Source organism: Xenopus tropicalis, chromosome 6 (genome assembly GCF_000004195.4).
Source record: "Xenopus tropicalis strain Nigerian chromosome 6, UCB_Xtro_10.0, whole genome shotgun sequence".
In the NCBI taxonomy this organism is placed as follows: domain Eukaryota; kingdom Metazoa; phylum Chordata; class Amphibia; order Anura; family Pipidae; genus Xenopus; species Xenopus tropicalis.
Genome location: NC_030682.2, coordinates 133,789,911 through 133,803,920, shown reverse-complemented (window position 1 = coordinate 133,803,920; position 14,010 = coordinate 133,789,911). Strand labels below are relative to the sequence as shown.

Here is a 14,010-nt window from a genome sequence, read left to right as displayed (position 1 = left end):
TGTCAATAAGAAACATCACAGTGCATGCTGCCTGTTAACTGTGGAGAAGTTGTTATAATTTGTAACATCAATGTTTTAGTCCCTTCTCCCTGCCAGGATTTCTAATGATATAAAAAGAGAAGAACTGTTTTGTAGTTTCAGCATATAAAAATGGTATTTATTCCTACTTTTGAAGGAACAGATTACAGTGCTAGTTATATTTGGGGTTTCTGTGTTGTGTGGGGCTCTTTAACATATTTTGGTTTGGAGGAGTTCCCCTTTAGAATGTCACAGTACTGATAAGTTAAGGATTTTGGGGAAAAAGTAACTATTGAACCTACAACTCTAATTACTGTGGAAATATGACACTCAAAATATCCTTACAGCTTTTAAGTGCCGAAGTTCTTTGTTACAAAAGCTTGCTTGGGGAAAAATGACAGAAATTGGCAAGCTTTTTCTGCCCATAACCCAGTGTGAGTTAGCTAACTTACAGTGTTTCCTTTATGGTGGCTTCAGCAATCATAAATCAGGTCCTTAATTTATATGCTATTCAGCAGGAGCAGAATAATTGTGTGGGTCCAGAACAGTAATACCCTAAAAATCCAGATGAATGCTCCACTTTGCACCTTATTCCAAAATGGCGCAGTAGGTGCAACATGATGCTGAGCGTTATTATTTGCATGGAACATATATTTCAGTTTCCATTTAATATTTTCCATAATAAATGTAATCTTGCCATTGACTATAAGGGGGGTTCTGAACACTTTACTGTTTTAACATTAAAAGCAATGGAAAGGGGATGATCTTTGCCACCGCAGCTTGGCAGGTAAGGTTAAAATACTTGCCATGGACCTGAATGGCAATCACCAGTGCACCCATGGGTAGGGTCATTATCACTCATGGAAATGTTCACGGACGGATTTCCGAGCTGTAATTGCCTAAAATGTGAGCACGCAGGTAAGGTCCAGGCATTTAAAGATTAGGTCAAGGGTAATTGTGAACATTTGCAAGCTGACCACCTTAGGGCAGTTGGCAAAAGGTAGTAGAAGCTGCCACCATGGCCCTCTGGATGCTGATGCCTTTGCCATCATTTTCTATTGCCATGGAGTTAGTGCAGTGGATCCATGTTCAGTGCAGGTCTTTGGTCATTCTCTTGTAGCACCTTTATAAATGATCCCTTTCATTCAAAACAGGGTGGCACCTGGAAATCCAAAATGGCAGCATACAAAAATGAAACCATATGGTTTAACCGCAAAAACAATATGCATACATATACAAAATGATGTAAATTAATAGAGTTTATTTTAGTTTTGCAGACATTAAACAGGACAGAAACGCTTTATGTATAATATAATAAATATGTTCCATACACAGTGTGACAAATACAGTATTGCTCCGGGAATGGCCTGTGTTTTGGGCAAAGTCATTTACTGTGTTAATAGGGGAAGAGTCTCATCTTAGTTTTTTTCTTCCTTCAAACATATGCCTAGAGAACTGTTCCACGCCTGCAGCTGGACCCTGCCAGGTACATGTGCATTCCATTTCCTTTGTATAAACCATATTTCATCTAGTGCTTATAAAGCTCTGAAGGGTTCTGTTAGACTGGTGTTTCATCTGGCATTTTAACAAGAGATGCAGTTTTGATCGGAGCCTGGCACAATGGCTTCTCCCCCTGTTGTTACACGGGTGGGTGATGTAGTGCGGAGTTGAGACCAGAGCAGACAAGCCAAATGCATGCAAACACAGCTTAGCTGCATCTGGTACAGGTTGAACATTGTCATCTGCCTAGACCAGTGGTTAAACGGTTGGGTTGGCCCTCCTGGGAGGGGTATAAAGCAGTATCAGAGGAGGGCTTAGACTGAAGGCCAGTTAGAGTGAGATTTGGTGAGAATGTCCATTTGCTGTCCTTGATACACCTAAAGCTACAGTGTCCAGATCAATTGGCTAATCTAGATAGTTCTTGAGCTATGTCAGTATGACTGATACACCAATGTATTATCTCTATAACATTGTTATTAGTAAAAGGGATTCTGTCTTGGAAAACTTTTTTTTTTTTTTTTTAGAGAATGCATCGGTTTATAGCACTTTTCAAAACAAGGAAACAGATTTTTTTTCATATTAAATTTTGAAATTTGATTTGGGGCTAGAAGTTTTTAGTTTACCAGGGGCCCTCAGCCATGTGACTTGTTCTCTGATAAATTCAGTCTCTCTTTGTTGCTGAGCTGCAAGTTTCAGTGTTTGCAACACCTCCTTTACCCCCCCCCATCCAGCAGCCGATCAAGAGAGCAATGGGAAGGGAGCAGCATAACGGCTCCCTGCCACCCTGTATTACTAAAAATGCTTCCACACCTAGTGGTAGATAAAAGAATAACACTCAATAGTAGAAATCCAAGTCATCCCGCCATGACTCCTCAAGTTACATTAGGAGAAGGAGTAGGAGAAACAATAGCTTATCTGAAAATTGTGTAGTGCTGGCTTCATCTGAAAGCTCAGAATCGGTCACAATGGCACCTACACACCAATATAAGAGCTAAACATTTGAAATGGTAGAAGGAATTAGTTGCAATGCACACAGTGTAATTCAGTAATAAAAACTATGCCATATCAATGATGACAGAATCCCTTTAAGGAGGGCTTTTACCAAAGTTGGACCTCCAAGTGTGGCTTGAGTAGAATAGCCTGACTACCACCTCAGGAGGAGAGGTATTATACTCCAGACCAACGCCAACATCCAAGTTATTAGCACTTTATGGATTTCTTGACTAACAATATAACTCTATTTAAACAACGATAGAGGCAGGGCACATAGTCCAGCTTTTTTAATAAATACCTCAGGCTTGTGCACGCTACCAGACTATAAATGGACTTTAACTTAAATAAAAATAACCAAAAACAATCTGCATTTTTCCTTTAAGACATTAAAACAGTTTGACTTTAGTTTTTTAAGGTAGGCAGAGATAACCCTTTCCATACCCGTGTAGGTGCAGCTACTGAAGCGGTCTTTTATTCATTGTGCATAGTGATAGGAAGCCACACACACAAGTACTTTCTGAGGGTTAATCTGGTTGGCAACAGGGCCAAAGCAGTGCACAAACTATTCACATCTTAAAAAATTGATCATCAAGGGAATTAATGAGACTTGCTGATGGTGTAGTAATCCATTGTGTTATTAGGACTGTGTGATCTGCAAGGTTTCCAACATATCTTCAACTGCCTTTAAAGATGTCTGTGTATCAGTCATGGTGCGACCTGCAAGCTAAGGGGGAAACAAGTGTGTGTTATTGCCAAGATACATAGTTATTAGATACCAAACAGTCAAAGGCTTTATCTCTTCACAAAAAGCCTATGCAAGGAAGTTTCAACATTAGCACAGCAAGAGCTACATTACTCCATAACTCCCTTCTAAGTGCCCATACACGGGCCAATTCTAGCTGCTGTTATCAGTCCCTTAGACAGATTCAGCAGCTAATCGGCCATGTATGGGCACTAACTACGGGCCTGCCCGACCGACATCTGGCCTGAAATCAGCCAGATATCGATCGGGCAGGTTTCATTTTTAGTCGTAACTGACGGACGCCTATACCCGTCATTCTAATTCGATCGTTTGGCCCCAGGGCCAAAAGACTGAAATAGCCCGATATTGCCCACCCAGAGGTGAGGATATCGGGAGAAGATCGACCTCGCCAAGCGAGCGGATCTTAGCATGTATGGCCACCTTAAGCCAAGTGGCCATGAACTATTTATTACTGAGGTTTAGCACTGGCTTTATATGTTTGAAAAACAAAAAAAATATTAAAATACAAAACATATACACTTCTAAAATTTTCTGATGACCATTAAGCATACAGGAAGCCCATCCAATATAATGTGTCAAAGTTATCCTTCCTAACAGAGAACTGTAAAATGTATCATTTTTTTCATTGAAAAATGCTTTACACCAATAAGGGTATTGTAAGTTTCCAGTTGGGGGGGGGGGGTGAAGAATATTCTGTACAAAAACAAACAAAAGGAAAAATAGGTTGAGCATGAAACGTGTCAGGTAAATAGTTTTTAATAGTCAAAGCTATAAATAGTAAAATACAGTAAATAATTTTCTGATGTAAAATGTGAATTCAAGGTTTTCAAATTTTAATTTTTTTTTTAAAAGACATGAGTAGAATGCAAATGAGTTTTTTTTTTTACATGGCTTTAGTTGATCAAGTTTTTGAGATTCAAACTCTTCTTCTTTGTTCAAATTAAAAAATAAAAAAAAACCCTCAAATTTTGATGTGTCTAGACATGAGGGTTGATTCACTAAAGGTTGATAAGTGCTATTGCATGCTTTTTTGCGCTAAAATTTACGCTGGAAAAAAAACATGCGATTTGCTAAAGTATTATCACCTGTGTTAAGTCGCATATCGCGTGCGTTAAATAGTGCGCAACCGAATGCGTTAATTTTACCGCTATTGCGTTAATTAGCGAGCAGAAATAATACTAACGCATGATTCACAAACACTTAGACGCGCTAAATATCGCATTTGTCTGTGCGAAAATTAACCCCTACTTGGGGCAGGCGGTAATTATAGAAAAGTACAGTTCATGAGCTTTTGGCAACACAATATGGACTTTGCAGTGGGATTTATTCAAGTCTGTGTTGGCCCCAGAGTGATGCAGCCGCCAGTAGTAGTTTTACGAATGGAATGGTGTGTATGGCTAATATGGCGTGCATTGCGTCGATTACCCCATGAAAATAGTCTTTGCGACTTAAATAACGCAAACAGCATCGCGTCTAAATTAACGCAAGTATCCTTTTAGTGAATCGTGAGTTAAGACACGAAAAATTAGACTCGAAAAGATTTTTAGCGCATGCTATAAATAGCGCTCATTTTAACGCACCTTAGTGAATCTGCCCTATGAAAGAAGAAAATAAGGGCAATGGCGCACAGTAAGAATTGTGGCCCATGGTAATCTATGTTGCTGCGGGTGACAAATCGCCCAAAAATGCCTTGCCACTGAGCAACATTTTGTTTTTATTTTATTTAAATATTCTTCTCTCCCACTTTTCTTGTGCAAAGAGATTTCAAACTATTCCCTTTTCAACACAAATCTTTTATTTTGATAAAACTTAAACGTTTTCATTCAATTATAGGAAATCTGTAGTTGAATGAAAATATCTTATAATCTGTTTTCAATAAGCCCCTTTGAATTTTTGTTTATTTTTCAAACAGTTTTGCTCTTTAGTGCCAAGTAATAAAAATAAAGCGCAGGTTATAGCCGAAGTCAGCAGAAATAAAAGAAAATGTAAAGTTCCGGCTTGTGACAGTGTGTAAAAGACAACTTTTCCCACTTAAAGTCTGAGACTGTTACACACGGCTTTAGTTTGGATAGCACAAGGAAAGATTAACAATCATGTACCCCATTAAACTAAGATTTCATTTCCACTCTCAAGTAGTTAGCCAGGAAGAAATTAAGCCCAGCCAATTATATATTCCTATAATTATACCTTAAGCCACTTCTATTAGTGGACCTCGAGCCTTTGAATAGAAAGCTGCTGACTGCTCCATGCTGATTTCAAAATTAATTTTCTAACAGCACTGACAGCCTCCATCACTCATCGGCCCGATTATAGCAAATATATTAAGTAGTTAAATTGCCGTTTTTGTCAGTGAAAGGCGCATTCTCAATATACTAGCAGTTAACGGTGTTTTTCTCAAGAGAGTACTGTCGTAATTTGCTCCGAGTCAGGGAAACTATTTCTTAACTAAATGTGAGCATTTAAACACTTAATAAATTTCCTATATAATGGGATATTCTCTGCTATCTGAATATTAGGTCTTTGATTTATGGCTGTTCTCCGAAGCTGGGTTCATTTAGCAAGCTCCGTATGATGTGTGGGGAAGGATTATGTGATCAAGAACAGTTCCACCCAGGCAGGGACAAGCTTCTCTCATGCTCTTAACCTGCAACTGACCCTATGCTAACTATATGGATCAATCAGCTGCAGGCAACTATTTCTGAAGTCCAAACTCGCATTATTCTTATGACGAGTACTATAAACGTATAAAGAGTGATTTTTATAGCTGAGCAAAAAAACAGACTAACAAAGTACTTGTGTGTTAGGGATTGGTCAAGAAAATATCAAAACTCTCTTGGTGAAAACAAGGATTTTAGCCATGAAGCAGTGTTGGAGCCTTAGCTTAGGTGATACTAGTGCTCCTACGTTAAATAGGTGCTCATCGAAGGAAAGGTTAGATGGGGCAGCATGGTTTAGATCCCCCCTGAAACTAGGCCCAGGTTACATATCAACTTCAAATAATGATAAGTGTTCAAGGTACATCTTTAATATGCCCCCCCCAATAAAAGCACTCCCTTCACATTGCTTTGCTTGGAGGCTCCATAAATTATAAATGAACGCGCCATAAGGTACAGCTCGTATAGTCGACGTATATTGTAATAAAAAGAACTACATGAAATGCATTAACTGTTGGCTTTAAGAGTCTGTGTTTGTTTGGCCTCAACTGTGTAACAATTTATAGGATCACATGATTGCCACAAGTATTCCAATATGTAAAACACACAACTTGTGCTAATAACCCAGAGTGAGCCTATAAACAAGAAAAAAAAAAAAGGAGGAAAAAAACCCATGAAATGTTCCCAAGAAATATCTGTGACCCCAAAACTACAGATTGCAGAGAAAAAGGAAATCGGTTTTAACAATGAGAATTATTTGAATTAAATGGAATCTATGGGAGATGGCCTTCCCCTAATTCTGGATAACGGGTTTCAGGATAATGTATGCCATATCTGTACAGGTATGGGATCCCTTATCCAGAAACCCATTATCCAGAAAGCTCCGAATTACAAAAAGCCTGTCTCCCATAGTTTCCATTTTAAAATAATACAGAATTTTAGAACTGATTTCCTTTTTCTCTGTAATAATAAAACAGTACCTGTACTTGATCCCAACTAAGATATAATTACCCCTTATTGGGGGCAGAACAGCCCTATTGGGTTTATTTAATGGTTAAATGATTCCCTTTTCTCTGTAATAATAAAACAGTACCTGTACTTGATCCCAACTAAGATATAATTACCCCTTATTGGGGGCAGAACAGCCCTATTGGGTTTATTTAATGGTTAAATGATTCCCTTTTCTCTGTAATAATAAAACAGTACTTGTACTTGATCCCAACTAAGATATAATTACCCCTTATTGGGGGCAGAACAGTCCTATTGGGTTTATTTAATGGTTAAATGATTCCCTTTTCTCTGTAATAATAAAACAGTACCTGTACTTGATCCCAACTAAGATATAATTACCCCTTATTGGGGGCAGAACAATCCTATTGGGTTTATTTAATGGTTAAATGATTCCTTTTCTCTGTAATAATAAAATAGTACCTGTACTTGATCCCAACTAAGATATAATTACAGAAAGACTTGGTGGCTTACCAATCTTATGATCATAATTTTGTAACTAAAAACCCCTGTTTCTTGTCAATATACTGTATGCACTAGCATGAAACCAATAGACAATTTACTTATGAAACAGGGGACCAGGGAATGTGCATTGATCAATCCCTTTTGTCTTTCTGTATGTTTGTAGTTAATTTGGTCAGATCAGTTGCACTTCCATTGTTTTTGTATACTTTATTTAGCCTTGGAGTGCTCCCACAACCTCTTTTTGTGTATTTAAGATATAATTACCCCTTATTGGGGACAGAACAATCCTATTGGGTTTATTTCATGTGTTATTGATTTTTTTAGTAGACTTAACATATGGAGATCCAAATTATGGAAAGACCCCATATCGGAATACCCTTGGTCCCAAGCATTCTGGATAACAGGTCCTATACCTGTACTACATATGCACTACAGTTTGGGTTCATTTCATTGGCAATGTAGTATCTTGTTTAACCCTCTAATTGCCACCAACATATAATTACTTTGCCTGCTAAAAATTTAGAGTAGCAGTGATGTACATTTATGCATTTCATTCAAATGAAAGGGTCAAATTGGTTGCTAGGTAATGAGCAGGACTAGAGTGGTGCAGGTCACTTGCAGTTAAAGGGTTAAATAACAATAACTATATGGTTTAGCTGTGCATTTCCTGCCAATCTCCGGCCCTATTAAACCAGTACAGCCCTCATTGGGTGCCTACAGTTAGTTCCCATTAGCCATGCAGGATGTAAATGAAATGCATGTAGTATTTTAGGCACTGACGCACTTAATACGCTCCACCCCCTAGAAAAAAAAAAGAAATAGGCATCACCTGTAACAAATTTAGTTGAACATATTTTTCTCCACTGACTACTTTAAAAGTAATCCACCCTATGAAAATTCCCATAACTACCCGCCATGATAAAACCCTTTGTACAGTGGCACGGATTACTCGTTATTTCCACGTTCCTAGCTGATAAAATGAAGCTACGCCTGGCCTGAGGGAGAACAGAATGCCTTTTCTTCTGCCTCTCCCCTTCCATTCCCAGGCAAACAGGAATAGTCCTAATCTGATGCTTTGGGAGTTCCAATTCCTCCAAGAGAAAAGCTTTGATGCAAAAATGCAAGGTTTAATGCTTGGGAATCTCACGATAAAATCACTGAAGCTTTTGGAGAAACAAGGTCACATTTCTGCGCTCTGAATAAACAATATAAAGATAACGCACAAATATTAAAGTTGGAAGCGTCCCACCGATGTAATGCTCAGTGTAATATTCACATGGAGGGGGCTAGCAACCGGATTAGCCAAACTGCTCTTTCCAATAACAGGCAGAGCCCAGGCCTTTAGGACTGGTGCCACCAATGGAGCCTAAAAGCAAATAAACTTGACTAAGAGTATATTTTTAATCCAGTACAGGTATGGGACCTGTTATCCAGAATGCTCGGGACCTGGGGTTTTTCTGGATAAGGGATCTTTCCGTAAATTGGATCTCCATACTTAAAGGAGAAGGAAAGGCTAAGTCACTTGGGGGTGCCAAAATGTTAGGCACCCCCAAGTGACTTAGATCGCCTACCTTGTACCCTGGGCTGGTGCCCCTGTTAGGAGAAAAAAGCACCAGCCTGGGGTACCTGCAGGAAGCGCTTCCTCCTTCCTTTCTCTTCTCCCGGCGTAATCCGTCGGCCGGCGCATGCGCAGTAGAGTGAAAAGCCGACTTTAACATTTAAGTTCGGCTTTTCACTCTACTGTGCACGCAAGCGAAAAGGAAGGAGGAAACGATCGCTGCTACCCCGGGCTGGTGCTGTTCTCTCCGTACAGGGGCACCAGCCTGGGGTAAGAGGTAAGCAATCTAAGTCACTTGGGGGTGCCTAACATTTTGGCACCCCCAAGTGACTTAGCCTTTCCTTCTCCTTTAAGTATGGAGATCCAATTTACGGAAAGATCCCTTACCCAGAAAACCCTTGGTCCCGAGCATTCTGGATAACAGGTCCTATACCTGTACTACATATGCACTACGGTTTGGGCTTATTTCATTGGCAATGCTGTATCTTGTTTAACCCTCCAATTGCCACCAACATATAATTACTTTGCCAGCTAAAAAGTTAGAGTAGCAGTGATGTACATTTATGCATTTCATTCAAATGCATAAGGGGGACTAGTGGGACTAGAGTGGTACAGGTCACTTGCAGTTAAAGGGTTAAATAACAATAACTATATGGTTTAGCTGTGCATTTCCTGCCAAAATGCAAATTACTCCTTAATATCACTGTGGCCCCTATACATCAAGAGAATATGAAACAAATGATAAATATTGATAAATTGACAGAAAAAATATCACAAAACATTCCACAACACTCCTCGCGTAAAGGATTCACAGAGGAAAATCTAGAAGAATTGACCATTTCCAACAAAGGTTCAATAAGACGATGGGCACAGATTCTTTCACACAGAAAGCCTTATTTACCTACGCATTTGTATTTCTCATTATAAAAGGCTGCACTCAGTGATACTCTGTAAAAGAATAACCTCTCTATAGAATCTCATTGACACAGTGACCTTTACTGGTCAATTCACCTTGAAAAGTTCTAGAATTTCTTGCATGTTCTCACAATGCGTACTTACGTGTACATATATGGCGCAGAAATAGGTATATTCCAGTAAATAACATCAGTGTAAAGTAGGAAAATATGTAAGTGGTTTGGAGCCATGAGTAGTCCCTTTGTACAGGTACAGATGTGGAATGGTTCATGGTTTCACCTAGCGCAAACAAAGTCTACAAGGCTTCAATTATAAACATGGATCAGTTATATTAAAACTCATCCCAAAGATATTTTAACTGGAAAAAGAACTTAGCTAAGTATCACATTAATACACTCTCTGAGCATTACTCAAATGGCCTTGGCAGTGCCAAAATTCTTCTGCCTGTGGATACGCCAAAACAAATACTTCGCTAAAATAATGTTGGGTAATGCTTACTTCTTAAAAGGTCTTCATCAAATAACAAGGGAAAATACATCACAAATAATTCCAAAGTGCCCAAATTAATTAAGAAAATATGATAATGAGTATATATATATATATATATATATATATATATATATATATATTTATATATATATATATATTAATGGAACAATTAGATAATACTGCATGGAACACAAATATACTATATAAGTAAAGCTTTTGTATTTCGCAATGGATGTTGCAATTTTAACTACCGTCAGGGAAACAGCAGCATAACAACTACTGCTTCTCCGAAAGATAACGAGACACATGGCAAGATAAAGGCAAACAACGACAAGCAAATGTTCTCTAACATTGGGTTAATCAGCGAGTTACTTCTCCACCATAATCAGAAAAGGACCAAAATACCAGACAAAACCTTAAAATGTTACTGCAAACAACAACCGGATGCCAAAAACCTTTGTGCTCATATAGTAGTTGAGGAGGAACAAAAGATATGTCCATCGTGTCCATCAGCTGCAATCTCCCAAAAAGCCCATGTACAGTACACACATCTAGATCTTCTATCTAGATCAGGGGTCCCCAACCTTTCTTACTTGTGAGCCACAGTCAAATGTAAAAAGACTTGGAGAGCAACACAAGCACCATAAAAGTTCATGGAGGTGCCAAATAAGGGCTAATATTGGCAATTTGGGGCCTCTATGCACACTATCAACTAACAGGGGCTTTATTTGGTAGTAAATCTTGTTTTTATTCAACCAAAACTTGCCCCCAAGTCAGGAATTCCCCTGACTTGCCCCCAAGTCAGAGGGGCACTGAGAGCAACATCCAAGGGGTTGATGAGCAACATGTTGCCCCCGAGCCACTGGTTGGGGATCACTGATCTAGATGCTTCTGAGGAAGTGGTGAGAGGCCATGAAACACGTTAAGCGTAGGGTCCACTGTTGTACATGCATTTCTACTTTTTTTTTTAAATGATTGGATAAATAAGTGTATCAATGTGTCATCAATAAAACACTTCTTTTTCTTTTCTTGTAGCAGTTTGGCAAATAGACTCGCATTAGAAGACTTTATCGGGTGTATTAGGTTGTTTTGACAAAAAGACATGTTTCCTATGGCAAACCCTCATTCAGCCTACCAGCCAATAAATGGGTGGCACAGTGGTGCACTGGTAAGCATTGCTGCCTTGCCGTGCTGGAGTTCAGGGTCGGATACCGATTAGGTCACTATATATATGGGCTTCCCCACACTTGCTCACTTACTCCTGATGATATTGACCCTAGTGTTTATGAATTTAAGAGACACTTCAGACTGTAAGCAGCGACTGATGTACAATCTCTTTAAAGCCCTCTGTAATAAATACTCATAGGACACCATGCTCTTTGGATAAAAATATTATGTCATGTAAGTGAATCAGTACAACACATGAGCTTCATTTTAACCCTTGACAAGCACAGAATGACCTACTTGTACAGTTCTCACAGAATACAGTTGCCCTTTATTTGCTATATCTTCTTCTAAAAACAAAATCAACAATATAAAAACAGGTTTTTGTCAACTTGTAGCATTTCTGCATCTAAATATGTTGTTAGACAGCCACACCAAAAATGCAAGTATGGAAGGTGTATCAGGGCCTAATAAACTTCCAGCAGTACAAAGTGCACACACAGCGGTTACTATTCATATCTATACATACCTGATAAGCTTTTTTTATTTGGCTAGTGGCCCATGTTGCATATTTTACATTATCCTTCTTCATTTTTGCACTTGCTTTGGGATTGGAAGCAATATGGACGGATGACTAGAAAGGAACAAACATAGATATGGTAAGCAAATAATGAAAAGCATATGCATAAAAGAGTTACAAGTATTAATGGCAGAGGTGATTAGCACAGATGGGAAGCAAACCCACCATTTAATCAGCCATTACAGATTTCAGCACGTTACAGAAATTGGCTCTTTCCGAGTTCTTAACTCAAGAATCCCCCAAGTTTAGCATTTACATGGCTAACATTTTGTGCTGCAGGCACACTTAGTACAAGAATTGTAATTATTAATGTCCAGCCGGAGAATGCCAGGAACTTCTAATAACATGAGGCAGAAATGAAAACTATGGAGCACAAACCCAAAAATGATAGAATTGTAAGTAAACTGGAACATCAGGATCTAATCAGAAAGCCACAAGAAAGTCTGATTTAAGAAGCTTTAGCAGGTTTTACTAACAACATTGACTTTGAAATCTATTAATCGTTGTGTGAATTTTTTCAGGCCTTGTTCTCCAGAGTCCTCTAAGCCAAAGCTAAATAAAGCTATGATAGCCACCATATGCCTCATTAACTTGTTATAAGTGCCATGAAATTGCTTATAAAGGAGAACAGAACCATAAAAAAGTATTTTTTTTTTATCTCACATGAAGAATGCTGCAGAACCTTATTGTTTCATATGCTACAGAAATGCACCGGTTTCAAATACTAAATGTGAAAGGGGTTGTTCAACTTTAAATTAACTTGATTTAGACGGTTTTGTTTTTTTTATGGTTTTTCACTTTGGCTTAGCAGCTCTACTTTTGTTATTTCAGCAGCTATCTGGTTGCTAGGGTCTTGTTTTTCCTAGCAACCAGGCAGTGGTTTGAACAAGAGACTGAAATATTAGTATGAATAGACATGAATACGTAGATAAATAAGGCTATTGTTACCATTATCATGTCTTATTTATCAACCTATTCACTTACTAATATTCCAGTCTCTCATTCAAACCACTGCCTTAAGGTTATTGTTGCTGTTACCATGTCTTAAGGGTAACCCACTGTTTAAAGACAAGGCTCCTTCATATACTTAAAAAGCTCATAAACCATTCTCCTGTGTCTTTGCATTAAGAATGGAGTCTCCTTTCAGTGTACAGCTTCCAAAATGTGCATGTGTGAATGGCCCTAGCACAGCTACCCAGCATGGCCCTGTGTGATATCACTGGAGGGCAAAGCTGAACTGGTGTTTCCCGGGACAGTTTTCCTGGCAGATGGTGGCATTCCTGTGGGTAAGCCCTGAAACCTCACTGCAGTGACAGGCTAGCAATACACACAGGGAGCTCAGTATTCTGGGATTTGAAATCCCTCTGCTGTCCACAGAATCTGTGCACCACCCACCAAGGAAAGCAGAGGGTAAGGGGGGGGGGGGGGGGGGGGGGGGGGTGGTGGAAAATGACTGTCATACTAAAAATAAGATTTATCTATACACTATTCTGTACATTAAACCTTGTTTCAGTAGAATGTGTGCTACAATAATAACCCCCTTTCTTGTAAAACTTAAAAAACTGTATTTTTAATTCTTAAAAAGGGGAAAATATACCACTAGCAAGTAATATGTTCCATCTTTTTTGCTTTTATGCTGCGGCACGTTTATATACTGCCCTATTAGTCTCACTGATAAAGTATTTTAAGATTAAGAACTAACAAAGAAATGTGATCTGTATGAGCTAAAAAGGTGCTTAAGGTCAATGGCAATAAAACCTAGCATTCAGCAGCAGAAGCTTTCATCCTGTCTATTATCCTTGACTATTTTTGCCTTATTAGTTGAGCCAACAAGATCATAAATTAAGCTTTTTTTTTTTTTTTTTTTTTTAACTATGTCCAATAATTACGAACATGAAACGAT

At 38.7% G+C, this 14,010-nt stretch overlaps 1 protein-coding gene across 1 annotated transcript in view; it reads right to left on the bottom strand.

The window, feature by feature from the left end:
* Nucleotides 1-2,023: 2,023 nt before the first annotated feature.
* Nucleotides 2,024-14,010, bottom strand: part of emc2 (ER membrane protein complex subunit 2) — a 39,763-nt gene continuing 27,776 nt past the window's right edge. The window contains exons 11-12 of the mRNA NM_001011398.1: nt 12,057-12,161; nt 2,024-3,235 (exon numbers count right to left, since the gene is read on the bottom strand). Coding sequence (NP_001011398.1) covers nt 3,149-3,235; nt 12,057-12,161 — 192 coding nt within the window. The 3' untranslated portion in view covers nt 2,024-3,148. The remainder of the gene's footprint in view (nt 3,236-12,056; nt 12,162-14,010) is intronic.